The sequence below is a fragment of the Otolemur garnettii genome, unplaced genomic scaffold (assembly GCF_000181295.1).
Source record: "Otolemur garnettii isolate 467f Iridium unplaced genomic scaffold, OtoGar3 scaffold00016, whole genome shotgun sequence".
Taxonomy (NCBI): domain Eukaryota; kingdom Metazoa; phylum Chordata; class Mammalia; order Primates; family Galagidae; genus Otolemur; species Otolemur garnettii.
Window position 1 is genome coordinate 26,320,640 of NW_003852411.1, and position 14,613 is coordinate 26,335,252.

Consider the following 14,613-nt stretch of genomic DNA (forward strand, 5'->3'; position numbering starts at 1 on the left):
CAGGGAATTCTGGAGCAGCCAGGACATCTCCTCACTCTACCCCATGTATGGGGGTTCAGTATTGACTCAGCTTCCTGGTCTGGCTGGCCCAAGCTACATTGCCCAGGCCTTGGAATCTATGGGCCATGCCCCTTGGTGCACTTGGTGTGGGTCTAACTTAGCCCAGGCAGCCTCCAGGCAGCACCCCCGAGAACTAAAGCATCAGTGGGGATTTCTGTCCTAGGGCAGGCCCGCTCCTCTCTCTGTCCTTTCCAGGTCTTCATGCTACCAGCTCTGTGCAGACGTGAGCACCTAGTGTTCCCAGATGTTCAAGTATAGCTAAAAAGAAGATACAGGAAACAAAAGCAAGGACAGGGCTGGGCCTCTGTCCCCAGAGGGCCCCTTTTCATACTTCCTCACCCACCTATATTCTCCTTCTCCTTACAGGCTCCCCTGGCCACACCGGTTCCACGTCCATGAGCCCGTCGGCAGCCTTGTCCACAGGGAAGCCAATGGACAGCCACCCCAGCTACACGGATACCCCAGTGAGTGCCCCACGGACTCTGAGTGCAGTGGGGGCCCCCCTCAATGCCCTGGGTTCTCCATATCGAGTCATCACCTCTGCCATGGGCCCGCCGTCTGGAGCTCTGGCAGCACCACCAGGAATTAATTTGGTTGCCCCACCCAGCTCTCAGGTAGGTGTCCTTCCTCTCCTTGGCCTTTCCAGCCATCTCCAAGGGTTTCACCTGGGCTGCTCCTGCAGCAGGCCCAGCACCCAGCAGGTGATTGACATGTGCTTGCTGAGGGGATCAGACTGTCTCTGCAGACTTCCCCCCTGCAGGCCTTCATGACATGCGTCCTCAAGCTGAACAGTGCTGGAGAACCGACAATGCCTTGTGGTTCAGGAAACTGTGACCAGAAGGGAGCCTCTCTTGTGGTTTTGATGGTTCTGTTCTAGCTGTGATTTCAACATATCTCAGGGCTATGTGTGTCATCAGTGGGGGTGAACCTCCTTTATTGTTCTAAATTCAATAATGACTATTTCATTGAATCATTGAAGTGCCACGTGCTCTCGTAGAAATGATCAGGACATGGTTCTTGCTCTCCAGGAGCTTACAACTGAGGGGGAAAATGGGCAGGTGTGGCACATGGATGAATCTAGAACAATGCAGACTATGTTTCACGCTGTCTCTGAGATTATGGAAGCCAAGAAGAAAAGTTTACCTTCATTCTGTGTGCCTTCTGCTAAAACAGAGAAGGTGTATGTGCGTGGTGAACACTGGGTTGCTGCTCTGTGGAGCTCAGAGGATGGCCCAATGCCTTTACTCCCTCCTGGCAATGCCACCCTCAGGTCATCATCCTTCTTATCTTATAGAGTGGCTGTTGCTGCAATAATGCTGTGTAACTAACAGCCTCCAAATCACCATGATTTTTTTTTTTTTTTGCAGCTTTTGGCCGGGGCTGGGTTTGAACCTGCCACCTCTGGTATATGGGGCTGGCACCCTCTCCTTTGAGCCACAGGTGCCACCCAAATCACCATGATTTACAAAAACAAATACTTATCTTCTCACTCCCAAGTCTGCATTAGGATAGGATAGCTCTGCTTTAGACACGGGGTGAGCTGGACTTGGCTGCAGGCTCCTTATGTCCCAGGCTAAAGGAGCAGCAGCAGCTACCTGGGGGATTCTTTTCTCATGGCATCTCACAGGAGTACAGAAGGCCAAGCCAAATCCAGAAAGCACGCTGAAGTCTCTGCTCACATAATGCTCTTATTCTATCATACTAATATTCTATCAGCCCAAGAGAACTGTAAGGGCAATTCTAACATTGAGGGGGCAAGGAACTAGACTTTGTTTATCCTAGCGGGAGGTACTACAAAGATGCAATGAAAAGATGTGAGGAGTTAGGGAAAGTGAAGAATTAGGAACAACAACCACACCTACCTCATACCTTCCTCTCTCCCCACTGCTCTGACCAATGGCACGCCTAGAAGAAGAATTCGTAGGTCCTTATCATGGCTAATTTTACATGTCAGCTTGACTGAGCAGGTGACATAGTTTTGGTTAACTGATGACATGGTTTTGACAGTCACAGGTTTTGGTTAACCATTATTCTGAGTGTTTCCAAGTGAGATTAACATTTATATAGGTAGACTGAGTAAAGCAAATTGCCCTCCCTAATGTGGGTGGTGTCATCCAATCAGTTGAAGGTTTGAATGGGGCAAAAAGGCTGACCTTCCTCTGTGTAAGAAAATGTTTGTGGCCTTTGAATTAGGACTTCATTTTTTTTCTGCCTCCCACCTTGAATTGAAGCATCAGCTCCACCTGGGCTTGAGCCTGCTGAACTTCAGATTGTGTCCTCAGCTCCCCTGGGTCTGCAGCTTGCTGACTCTCCCTCTGTATCTGGGGACTTGTCAGCCTCCATAGTCACATAAGACAGTTCCCTATAATATAAAGCTCGTAGTAAATACACACACACACACACACACACACACACACACACATTTACCTCCTATTAATTCTGCTTCTCTGGGGAACACTGACTAATACAGCCTTGAAGCCTCCTTTGAATTTAGTGTTGGAAGAAGAGGCAAGAGTCCCCTTGTGTCAGCACTTCCTGCTACTGCAGAGAGAGCTTCAGAGACTATGCCCAGAGCCTCTTCTGAGACACTTCAGAAAGCAAAGTCCTGCGGGGCCACAGAATACGTGTACTAGAGCCCATTGTAAGGACCTCAAAATGGATTGCTCCATGGGTTACAGAAAGCAGAGACAGCCTTAGAGATGCCCCAGTGCAGGGATGGCATAGGTGAGCGAATGAGGGTGTTTGTAGTCAGTAGGGCAGGTGGGGTCTGGGGGGGCCGTCCTGCTCCCTGGAAGCCATTCAAATTCAAAGAATTTTAAAGCACTCCCAGGTCAAGTGAAGTACTTCCGTGGGTCATATTTGGCCAGACCTTTTCACCCCCTTTCTAATCTAATGGTTTTCACCTGCAGGACCCTTTCCCCAAATTTCTCTCTTATCCAAAATTTTGGCCCTTGTGGAGGCTGCCTAAGCCCCACAGGGGATTCTAACTGTTCCACCCCTGCCCAGCTGAGGACCATTCATCCTGTCCAGATCCTTCATTCCATCAATGAAGGAATGAGACTCAGGGAGCCCAAATGATTTGTCCTCCGCTCACACAGCCAGTCGCCAGAGAGCCAGGGTCAGCACCCTGGTCTCCTGATCTCCAGCCCTGCATTTACCTAGCGCTGTGATATATGTCGACTTCAACAGTGACCCCTGTGACCCCAGCCAGTTGACTGCCAAGGATTAAAGGATGAGTAATCAATGCTCCCAGGAATCTCATAGGGGAGGTGGCCACATCATGCAGAGAAATTGCAATGTGGTGTTGGCTGTGCTGTCATAGATGTAGGGGAGGAACCCGAAAGGAGCAGAGAAAGGGGACCTGTGAACTGCACACGCATATATTTCTTTGTCACATTGCTCAGAGCAGCAGGGACAGGATGAGCAGCATAGATGCATGGATGCCACTCCCACCTGCAGTTATCAGCAGAGGTGCCCATAATCTGCCCTTTATTCCTTTCTTTCCTGTGGACAGATTCCAGGAAGGTGAGAGAAAGCCCCTGGTTAGAGACAGAAAGATACCCTGATGTTCTGAGATGAAAGCTCCATTTTGCGAAGGGCATTGATCATTCCAGTAGAGCTATTCATGAGGACCTACTATGCATCAACACTACTTACTGCTGTCCTCGGTTTTAGGGACAAGCACTGAATAAGGTGGCCAAAGTCTTGCTACCCCTGTGGCAATTACGCTGTAACAGGCAAGAACGACAAAAATAAACAAGATGGTTTCAGATAGTAATCACTCTATCTATGAGGAAATAAAGCAGGGTGAGGCGATAGAGTGACGGGGCTTGTGGGTAGGAATTGGGCAAGGCACCCTCCTTCCAAGGCTGCTTTTAGCAACCACACTTGAGTCTGACTGAGCCAAACCAGGCCGGTCGAGTTATCTGCAGGGCTGAGCGACTAGCAGAGCCACACTGTTCCTGGACCATATGTCTGTACAGAGGGATTGGGGTTGAAAGGTCAACTGGAAGCTTTGGTCCTGGCCAACTGGGCTGTGTGCAGAGGCCAAGGCCAAGTTTGGCTTTTGGGAGCTATATTAAGCTTGCCAAGTGCTGGTGGAGCTCAGCAGCCTCGGCCTCTGAACAGCATACTGGGCTTGGGCTCTGGAACCACATGGCAGCAAAAACTTTGCCCAGTTAACAAGATGGCACTGAACAAAAGGCATCCATGTTAGCCACGGTGAGTTGGACCCGGAATAATCTGGGCAGATGATTCTCAAGCATCTTGCCTGCCTTGCCCAGGATTGGGTGTGAGGGGACTCGTGACAGAAGCGTGCTCCTTCTGTGACCTGGGCCTTGGGTAAGCACGATTGGAGCAGAGCGTGGGGCAGAGAAGCAGGAGGCAGGGACCTACTCTGTGCTCTGCTGCTTGGTTGTTTGAGCTTCTCTTTCTGTACCTGTTGAATTTTTGATCTTGAGAACTGCTAGTGCGGAAGCAGGGACTGGGTAACATTTTGCAAGTCACTTAAACGTGTTTTTGTTTCAGTTTCTTTTTCTCAGTTACAAATACTTGCCTGATTACAGGGATTTTTATGAATGTCAAATGAGTTTTAGTGAGTTCCTTTTTATGAGTGTGTGTGTGTGAGACGCTGTGTATTTGTCTAGGTGCTGTGTGTTGGCTGGCCTCTAAGCCAGGCTCTGTAAGCCTTTCCAGCGTTCCTATCTCTTTTCTCCCGTGCTGAGCTGTGCTGCCCGGCCTGGGTTTTAGCCCTGCTAATTTCTGCTTATCTAATTTGTTAATAACTAAATTATTATCCTCTGAGATCTGTTTGCATTTTTATAGAGAAAACTTAGAGAATAAAAACCGCAAATGTTAGAGGTGGGATAGACCTTAAAGTTTATCTAGTCTGATGGATAAAAAATATTAAGTCATAAATTCTTTTCCTCAAATGAAAATGTATTTGGTGGCCCAGTATACACATCAAATGCCAATAGACCTGGTTTTTGCAGCCTCAGCCTCCTGGCCTCCTGCCACGCGCACTTGAGGTTTGAAAACCACCAATCTAGGCTGGGGATGAGGAAACGAAGTCTCTGCTAAGGGGCATGACCTGGGGAAGGTGGCACAGTGGGAAAGTGGCAGGTGTGGGCCAGAACCCAGGTCAGAGGTCTGAGCTCACTATTTGTCATGACAAAGACCCTAACTAGATTGTAGAAGTGCTACTGTAAGGGGTCAAGAACGGGAGCACCTCTCTTCAGCCTGGCCTTTGGTGGGATGATTTGGGCTGAAGACAGCTTGAAAATGCAGGAGCCAATATTCTGTGATGGCTACAGAAGCATTCAGAAGGCATTCAGTCCTGGGCTGAGTCTGCAAAGGGAAGATAAGCCAGTAGGCGAGTATGTTTCTAGGCCGTTCTCTGGGAGCAGCCAGCTTGCGTGCAGCCGCAGATAGGAGCTGCCTGATGGATCTCGGCTCTAAGTGCTTATTTCAGTAGAGCTGCTTCTAATGGAACAAGACAGCTGGGACTGGGGGACTTGGGGACCAGGCAGCTAATGGGTTTATGCTCTGATGGCTGCCTTTGATCTCATCTGCCATTGCTCTGAGCCCAAACCCCAAGCCAGCCAGAGAGAAGGACAGAGAAGAGAACATTAACTCACTTGTCCCAACTACACCCTCCCACTGCCATCCGACTCAGGAAGTGGTGTGTTGGAGAAGGGCTGCGGGCTCAGACTGGGCAGACAGTGCCCCAGAGAAAGTCTGCCCTTCCAGGGGTTCCTGGTCAAGGAGGTGGGTGGGAAGCTGGTGGGGGAGGTGAGGGCCAAGACTCTCCTGCTACTCAAGGCAGATGACGTGGGGAAGGAGGAATGGTGACGTAGGATCCAGGAGTCTGAGGTTCTAGCTCCAACCACCGGGAGCTGTCAAGTCACGTAACCTGGTACTGGGACTGCGCCGTCTCCTCCAGTCTTCTCTCATGCTGCCGCCTCCTTTAGTCCCTAAGGCAGAGCCTCAGGGCATTATTCTCCTGCTCCAAACTCTAATGGCTCCTCACTGCCTCCGAAGCTTCAGTTCATTCTTACAGCCAGGCAATCTAGTTCCCAGGCTCTGCCACAGCCCCTTCTCAGCTCCCCCCACCCCCGCCACCTACCCATGGGTGTGTTTGCTCCATAAACACTTGGGTGTCTTTTTAGGCCTCAGAGCCTTTTGACTATCACTGGTTCATGCAAATCCTACCCATTTTTGAAGGCTGTCAAGCCCCAGCTCAAATGTCACTTCCTTCAGGAAGTCCTCCCTGATCTCACTGGCTCGTGATCTTTCCTTCCTAAACTATCATAGCTGATTTTTAATCTGGCGATGGCCAGTTCCTTGAGGCAGTACCTGCATCTTCTTCCTTTTTGTATCTCCATAGTATTTCTGAATGAACAAATGAATAAACCACTTTAAGGCTCAATATCCTCATCTGAAAAACAGGAAGATCTCTTAGGGTTGTTGTGGGGATTAACAGAATTAATTAGCAGTGAGTGGGCTTTCCACAGATGGTAGCAATGGCAATAATTACTCTTTGGTGATGGCTGCAGGCTGGGGGCAGTGGAATTGGTCCCACTGGAGGGGATGGGGAGTGGGATCCTCCTGCACGCCAGGTGACGGTGGCTCATCTTTACCCATGACCTTTCTTGTCTATCTGAGGATCTGGGGACAGAACCATGACTAGCTAAAAGGCTCTCTCTGTGGGGTTACGTGACCTAAAATTCTTTCATTTCATGGTGCAGATCTAAGTGCTAATCTCTGTTTCCTTGAGGCCTTGGGGAAAAGTTGTTGCCTAGAAGTCACACTGACAGGATCCACACTACCCTGGTGGCTCTTAACCCGGCTTCACATTAGTATCTGATAAGCTTAAAGAGATGATGGTGCCACAGTGCTACCTCAGGCTACTGAGTCCGAATCTGTAGGCTCGGGGCCCAGGCAATGTTTTTTTCCCAGCCCCCAGGGTCAACAGCCACTTTACTAAACCAAGACAAAGCAAAATACTGGATACATATTCCAGATGTCTCATCTTAGCCTTGTTTAGAAAAAAGTGGGGGCGGGGAGGAATTCTTTAACCAGTATGTGCCTTCATCCATGATGCAGATTAATTTTTTAAAATTCCCGTGGACTTTGATTTTAAAGCAAGGCCCTAAAGGCTGCGTCTTTTTTTCCCCTCTTGTATGTCATGTCTCACAGCGTTTTAACCCCAAGCCTCTGTCTACCTCTTATGCTTGGTAAATATTTGCTTAGTGAATTGAGAAGAAATCTAACTCAGCCTCTGTCATAGATTTATGTTTTATTGATCATTCCTTCTCTCCCAAAGGCTTTGAATCAAGAGGAAAATCCTACCTTGGGTTTGGTTTGAGAATTAGAGTCATTTTGTTTATGCAATGTGATTTTTTTTTTTTTTGACAGAGTTTTATTTTGTTGCCCTTGGTAGATAGCTCACAGCAACCTCAAACTCTTGGACTCAAGCATTTCTCTTATTTCAGCCTCCCAAGTAGCTGGGACTATAGGCACCCCCACACAATGCCTGAAGATATATATGTATATATATATATATATATTTTACACTTTTGGCTGGGGCTGGGTTTGAACCCACCACCTCCGGTATTTGGGGCTGGTGCCCTACTCCTTAGAGCCACAGGTACTGCCCCACCTGGATAGTTTTTAGAGATGGGGTCTCACTCTGGCTCAGGCTGGTGTTGAACCTGTGAACTCAGGCAATCCACCACCTCGGCCTCCTAGAGTGCTAGGATTATAGGCTTGAGCCACTGTATCCGGCCTTAGGCAATGTGATTGAAAATTCAGATGGACCATAGGGAGTCAGGAGGCCCTCCTTTCTACCCCCAGATTTTTGCCAGGTGTCTCTACTGGATACTTGAATGCATGCATATGCCACGCCTCCTTCATCTGCATCTGCTTGGAAGTGTTCTTAATTTCTGTGCATGTTCTGACACCTTGATAAGATTGTACATTTTGGAGAAATGAGAGACATACCTTCTAGGTTTTATATCTCCCTTCCCGGGGCCTAGTATGTTGCTCTGTTTCCATGGATACTGTGAAATAGAACTGATTGGACGACTGGTTTATAATCATTCAACTTATTTGGTGAATACAAAACACTTAGCAGCTGTTTCTTAGTAATCATTCCAAGAACACGGGAGGCAGAGGGGTAATAAGGGATGAGGAAAGGGATAACAGAAGATTCCTTTATACGCGGGTCATGACAAAAGTTTGGAGATACACAAAAATCAATAAATGTAAAATCCATGTGGACGGAAACAAATGAAGCCTCTCAGCTACACCAATCAGCTGAGCAAGTTGAAACTTGCACAGGTGAATCAGAAAGGACACTGCTGACCGTGGTTCTTGGAAGTGAAATAATAGACCCTAACACAGTCTGTCTCGAAACTTTCATAGTGACCCATATACAGCATTTAAATCTACCAGCTCCACACTGTGTGCCGGGCCTCATGGGGAGGGCACAGAGAAAATGAGGCAGAGACAATCTCAGGCTCTACAGATTCTGCAGTTTCATGGGAAGAGAATATGTGAGTGACAAACAAGCTCAAGAGCATGATCAGAGCTTTTTTAAACCCAATTTTTGGTACTAATGCAATGATTTAGCAGTTGAGTTAGCATCTCCAGTGGACTCATCAAGATGACCGTTACTCACTCAAATCCTTCTCTTCTATTTTGGTATGAACTCCTTCTTCATGTGTATTTTTCTTACTTTTGTATCCCAGAGCCTGGCATGGTGCCTGGCACTATGAGCACTTGGGGTGTGTCTGTTGATTGGCTAATGAGTGGATCTGCATTTTTTTGATTGGCTCTCTTATGTGCAAGTCAATGGTTTTCAACATTTTTTTTAATCACACGGCACGCTTGAACCTATAGTTAAACTTCCATGGCTCACTTAAATTATGTTGATTAAAAAAAAGAGAATATACTTACAGTGCTTTGAACTTCTTTGGGGAATAATTTAATTAATGATCTTTAAAATTTTTGTGGCACACCTAAGATGCTCTCACCCCTGGAGTAAGACTGTTGCCTGAGGGCCACAGCTTCTCCTGGAGCACTGTTTAATAGGCAGTGGGTAGGTGATAACAATTTAAAAACACACAGCTGGTCTTGGCCTAGGCATGGAGTTTGGCATGGATTTCGAGTTCAAATAAAATACATGAATAAAATAAGTCCAAGCCCAGCCTGAGGAAGAGCAAGACCCTGTCTCTAAAAATAGCCGGGCGTTGTGGTGGGCATCTGTAGTCCCGGTTACTCAGGAGGCTGGGGCAAGTGAATCACTTGAGGCCAAGAGTGTAAGGTTGTTGTGAACTATTATGCTATGGCACTCTGTCTCAAAAAAAAGAGAGAGAGAGAGAGAGAGAGAGAGAGAATGGAGATACTTTTGGTTTAGGTTTTGGCTTCTAGAAATGATTTTGTTCCTCTTGAGCCACTTTTCTCTCTCCCTTCAATGCCCATCGCAGGTAGGCAGCTTCCCGTACTCCGCACTTAGAAACTACTTCTTGAAATAGAACTTGTTTTTTTCCAAGTTTGCTCTCACTGCCTCAGGTCTTGGGATTGGATTTACTCTGGCTCTGGGCTTCACGGTGTTTTTTTTTTTCTTCTGGCAGCTAAATGTGGTCAACAGTGTCAGCAGTTCAGAGGACATCAAACCCTTACCGGGGCTTCCCGGGATTGGAAACATGAACTACCCATCCACCAGCCCTGGGTCTCTGGTTAAACACATCTGTGCCATCTGTGGGGATAGATCCTCAGGTACGTGCAAAAGCTGGCGGCCCTGCCATGGGTCTCAGGGGACAGGGTCCCAGAGAGGGGGTTGTTCCCCTGTCCATCTGGAGGCTTTGTACCCAATGAAAGAAAATCAGCCCTTTAGGATGGTCCAGCCGGGGTCCCTGCCTATGCCTTTCTGTCACTGGGTTCATAGGCTGCAGTCTCGATGCATTGAAAGTACAGTTGCATTTTTGAGGATTAAATGTACAGGCAACGTTTCCGAAGCCCCTCTTTAGAGCCACACGATTGCGTGTATATCTGGGATAGAGAAACTGTTGTAATTATCAAGTATCTCAAGCCAGATTATCCTTGAAGTTTTATAAAAAAATTTTAAAAAGTCCCTAATAAATAATTATAAACAAAATGTCCTGATGTAGAAAAATGGAATTAGGAGACTACAAAGAAAAAGTAAGAAATTGCCCGTAATATACCCAAGAAAGATGAGCCTTTGGAGTTTAGCATATTTTCTTCTGCAACATGATTTTATGGGCAAAAGCAAATGTGTTTTCACTAATTCATCTTTAGTCCTGTTTTGCTTTTGCCCAAGTTCCTTCTTCCCTGACTTCTTTCCCTTCTTCTCCATCCTTCCTGCCCTCTGTCTCCCTCCCCACCGATGTTCAACTCATTGGAATCTCTAATTTGATGATTTGAAAAACAAGAGCTGTCCGCGATGGCTGACCGTCTCCTCATCCTCTTATTGTCTCCACAGCCACGACAGAATGTCATGCCATTGAAAGTTCCAGCTTCCCGCAGCTTATTTAGCTACATGGCTGGGGTTTGTTTGCTCTCAAAAATCCTTTCCAAATCATGCAGCCTTGGCCACTGCCCTCACAGAGTGCTGGCCACAGCCTGCCAGAGTGTTCCCTCCTCTGCAGTGGTTATTTTAGCTGAAAGTCTGGGAGGCTCATTCATATATTAAAAAGCCATGGAAATGACTGTGTCACACAGCTGACAAATTGGTGCCATGTTTCTCTAAGACAAATATTGTATTTCAGAGCTGACAGCATTCGGTTGTTGGAGCCCGGGATAAAATCTCGTATTTATCATTGCTGTGAGTTTAGTAAATTAGTGTGGTCAATTAATTAGGCAGAAGCTTTCCTCCAGGCAGGCTCTTTCTGCTGCCATTTCATCTTAGGGTGGCGTCCTCTGCAATGCAAACTCCTGGCATGCTGGGAACCTAAATAAAACCTGGCAGGTGGATAGCTCGGTGGCATCACATATTACACTCAAGAATCACAGATGTTGGCTCGGCCCCTGTGGCTCAAGCAGCTAAGGTGCCGGCCACATACACCTAAGGTGGTGGGTTTGAATCCAGCCTGGCCCCACCAAACAACAATGACAGCTGAAACAAAAAAATAGCCAGGCATTGTGATGGGTGCTGGTAGTCCCAGCTACTTGGGAGGCAGAGGCAGGAGAATCGCTTGAGCCCAGGAGTTGGAGGTTGCTACAGCACTCTACCTAGGGTGATAGCTTGAGGCTCTGTCTCAAAAAAAAAAAAAAAAAAAAAAAAAAAGAATCATAGCTGTTTGAGACAATTTGTTTTCTTGTATTTTTAAAGTTTTGTAATTTCAGTTAATTAAGCCTAGATGCCTGGTGTACAGCAGCAAGAAGATTTTTACTTAGAAAGAGTATTGTGATTGAGTTACGATGTCTATGAGGGGATGGGCCTGGTGGCTCTCCTCATACAAATTGGCCACCTCTACCTGGGGTAATTAAAAACTGAATGTGTGGAGCAGCTAATAAGAGCCCTGAAACACACACTAGATTATTCTGGGTCTACCTGCTGTCAGATCTTTATGGCATACCTCAAGACTGAGTGCCATAGTATGATATTAAGATCATATACCAATTTATTTGGCAGTAATACTTAAAATTTTATATATCAGGACCACAAAGTTTGTGGTAGAGGATAATAATTTTAAGTGGGTTTCCTATGAACTTGGGCCTCAGTTAGGGATAAATATTAGTGAAGCTGTGGAAGTTCTTTTCCTGCTAGATAATACATGACCAGCATTTATATATATGTATACACACACACACACACACACACACACACAATGTACACCAGTATCTTGAACCGAGGCAGAGCATTTGCTTAACCAAACCCAGGAGTTGCCTTGAAAAAAAAACTAGATGTAAGCAAAAACTTAGGGAAGGAATTTTCTAATAATGCTATCTGGAAATAGTAGCAAGAGGGAATACACAGGAGAAGTGTATTTGCTCCATCTTAGTTCCGTTCCTGATCAAGCCTGCATTTTTTGCTAGTTACTATCTACTTTCCATCCCAGCACCTAGTTGATGTGCCTGTTTCCCTAGGGGAGAGCCAAGGGGTTCTTTTGAATGAATGAGCCAGATGAACACAAGGCCAGTTTATGGACTCTTCTTTTCTTGTAACCAGGAAAGCACTATGGGGTGTACAGTTGTGAAGGCTGCAAAGGTTTCTTCAAGAGAACCATAAGGAAAGACCTCATCTACACGTGTCGAGACAATAAAGACTGCCTCATTGACAAGCGCCAGCGCAACCGCTGCCAGTACTGTCGCTATCAGAAGTGCCTTGTCATGGGCATGAAGAGGGAAGGTGAGGTCCCCCCTCGGGAGACAGGTGCATGGGAAAGAGCCCTGCTGGGGTGGACCATGTGGGAAGGAAGAGTCCGAGGAGACGTTCGGGTGACTGAGTGTCCCACGATACCTCAAGTGTCGCAGCTGACTGTCCCTCTGCCCTGAGAAATGTGCATCTCCAGAGCAAAGAGGTCAAAAGCCATCTTCAGTGGAATGTCGGCCTCGCCTTCAGCATAGGGCCGACTTCTCCCCTCTGATCCTCATGCTGGGGAAAACTGCAGATCTGATTTTACTCCCTGGGCCTTTATGACCTCGGTGTGCTATAGATTCTTGCACATTGTCATATTCCATTGTCCTTGGGCATCCTCGGCATGACACAGGTCCAACAGACCAGGCCTTCTCATTCAGAGGGATGACCATTGTACATTTAGTCTGTTACATATTTCAATGTATGGTATGTGTTAGCTGAGCTATTCTAGTGTCAGGGGAAAAAATCTGCAAGTGCTTTCCGTTCCTTTAAAAGATCGAAAAGTCTTTCCATTAAGTAACACAAATAAATGGACGGGGGCAGTTAATTAACTAGTGAACTCAAGCAGGTACGTGGGGTTAGTGGGGAATCTTAATAGATTTTACAGTGAGGGGTCTTGCCCTTCACTGGGAGATAGCAACGGGTATTCAGTCAGTCCCGGGGGCTCCTCTTTCTTAAGGAACTTCTTTTCTGTGTGGAGGGGGAGTCACACTGAAAAGACCCATGAGGGAACAGGTTCTTTGTGCCCTGCTAAGAGGGAAGGCTGACAACAGGAAGAAGAAATATTCCTGGACTCTCAGCATGTTGAGATAGAGACGGCACCTAAGAATCATCTTAGCAGCTGTAACTGCAGCAGATGAGGAGGCTCGGGGAGGCGAGGCAAGTTTCCCACGGAGCCACAGGCAGGCAATGAGTGGATAGACCCAGGTCTTACATCTCCCCTGTTGCCCTGATCTGCAGGAACTGAGCACTCCAGCTTCTAACCACAATCGCACAGACTCAGATCTGAGTTCCCGACAGGCTGCCCCACACCCCACAGTCTTCCCTGCTCAAGGGATGGCTGTTCCATTTTTCAGTTGCTCAGACCAGAAACCTTTGACTAGCCTCTTTCTTTGTTATACCACCTGCAATGGGTGGGGGAAATCTTGTCTCTTCCTCAAAATATGCTCAGAATCTTGCCAAGTTTCACCACTTTTCCTACTACCCCCCTAATTGAAGCCACCTATATCTTTCATAATAATCCAAGCAGCACCTTAAGACACCTCCCTGCCCCCATCTGTGTCTTCCTACAGTCTTCTTGGCAGAGCAGCCGAGTGAGGCTCTTAACAAGATTCTTCAGGGTCTGCCCTTCTCACCGGGAACAGAGACAAAATCTTTGCTAGGACGTCAGAGTTGTATGGGGTCTGGATGCTCCGTTGTCTCTCTGCTTCAGCCTTCCTGGCCTCTTTGCTGATCCTCAAGCACACCAGGGGTGCTCCTACCTCAGGGCCTTTGCACCTACTGTCTGTCTGTAATGCTTTCTTCCCAGGTATCCGCATGGCTCATGTCTTCTCTTCCTTCAGATCTTTACTTAGTTATTCCCTTCTCAGCAAAGCCTTGCCTGGTTACTCTGTTTAAAATGGAATCAGCCATCCCCAGCCTTTCCTTGTCTCTTTTCTATGGCATTTATCACTATCTAACACACTAATTTATCTTGTTTACGGTCTGCGTCCATGAAGGCAGAGGTGTTCACACTTATTTATCTTGCTTACTGTCTGAATCCTTGAGGGCGGGGGTTCTGTCTGCTTTCCATTTCTCCGGCTGCACCACCAGTGACGATGATAGTGCATTGTAGCCATTTAATGAATTGTTGAAGAGCTGGCTTAAACTGAATGCTGAAACCAGAAGTCTTTGAAATGCGGGAGCTCCTGAAAATGACTCATTCATTCACTGAGTATTAATAGAGTGCTTTCTTTGTGCTCATGTTATAGTTGCCATGACGGGGGAGCAGCGATGGTAGGGATTGGAACGTATGATGTGAAATATCTGCTGGGGAAGACTTTCGAAGTCTCCTTTCGAGCAGGATGCAACTGATACCCCTTGTGGTTTCCCACGCTGTTATTGTCAAAACATGAAATTAATGACCACCAAGTATGTTTCCTACTGGCTAGACATACTGGCTGCAGGGGTCA

General features: G+C 47.0%; 1 protein-coding gene across 3 annotated transcripts in view; it reads left to right on the forward strand.

The window, feature by feature from the left end:
- The window catches only part of RXRG (retinoid X receptor gamma), a 44,286-nt gene that overhangs the window by 16,573 nt on the left and 13,100 nt on the right, over positions 1 to 14,613 (forward strand). Inside the window, exons 2-4 of one of the 3 annotated variants that reach the window (XM_003785749.2) lie at positions 427 to 674; positions 9,696 to 9,840; positions 12,254 to 12,433. In XM_003785749.2, coding sequence (XP_003785797.1) covers positions 427 to 674; positions 9,696 to 9,840; positions 12,254 to 12,433 — 573 coding nt within the window. Of the gene's footprint in view, positions 1 to 426; positions 675 to 4,166; positions 4,402 to 9,695; positions 9,841 to 12,253; positions 12,434 to 14,613 lie in introns of those variants that run through there. The other 2 variants (XM_012802609.1, XM_023510802.1) reach the window with 2 other exon arrangements.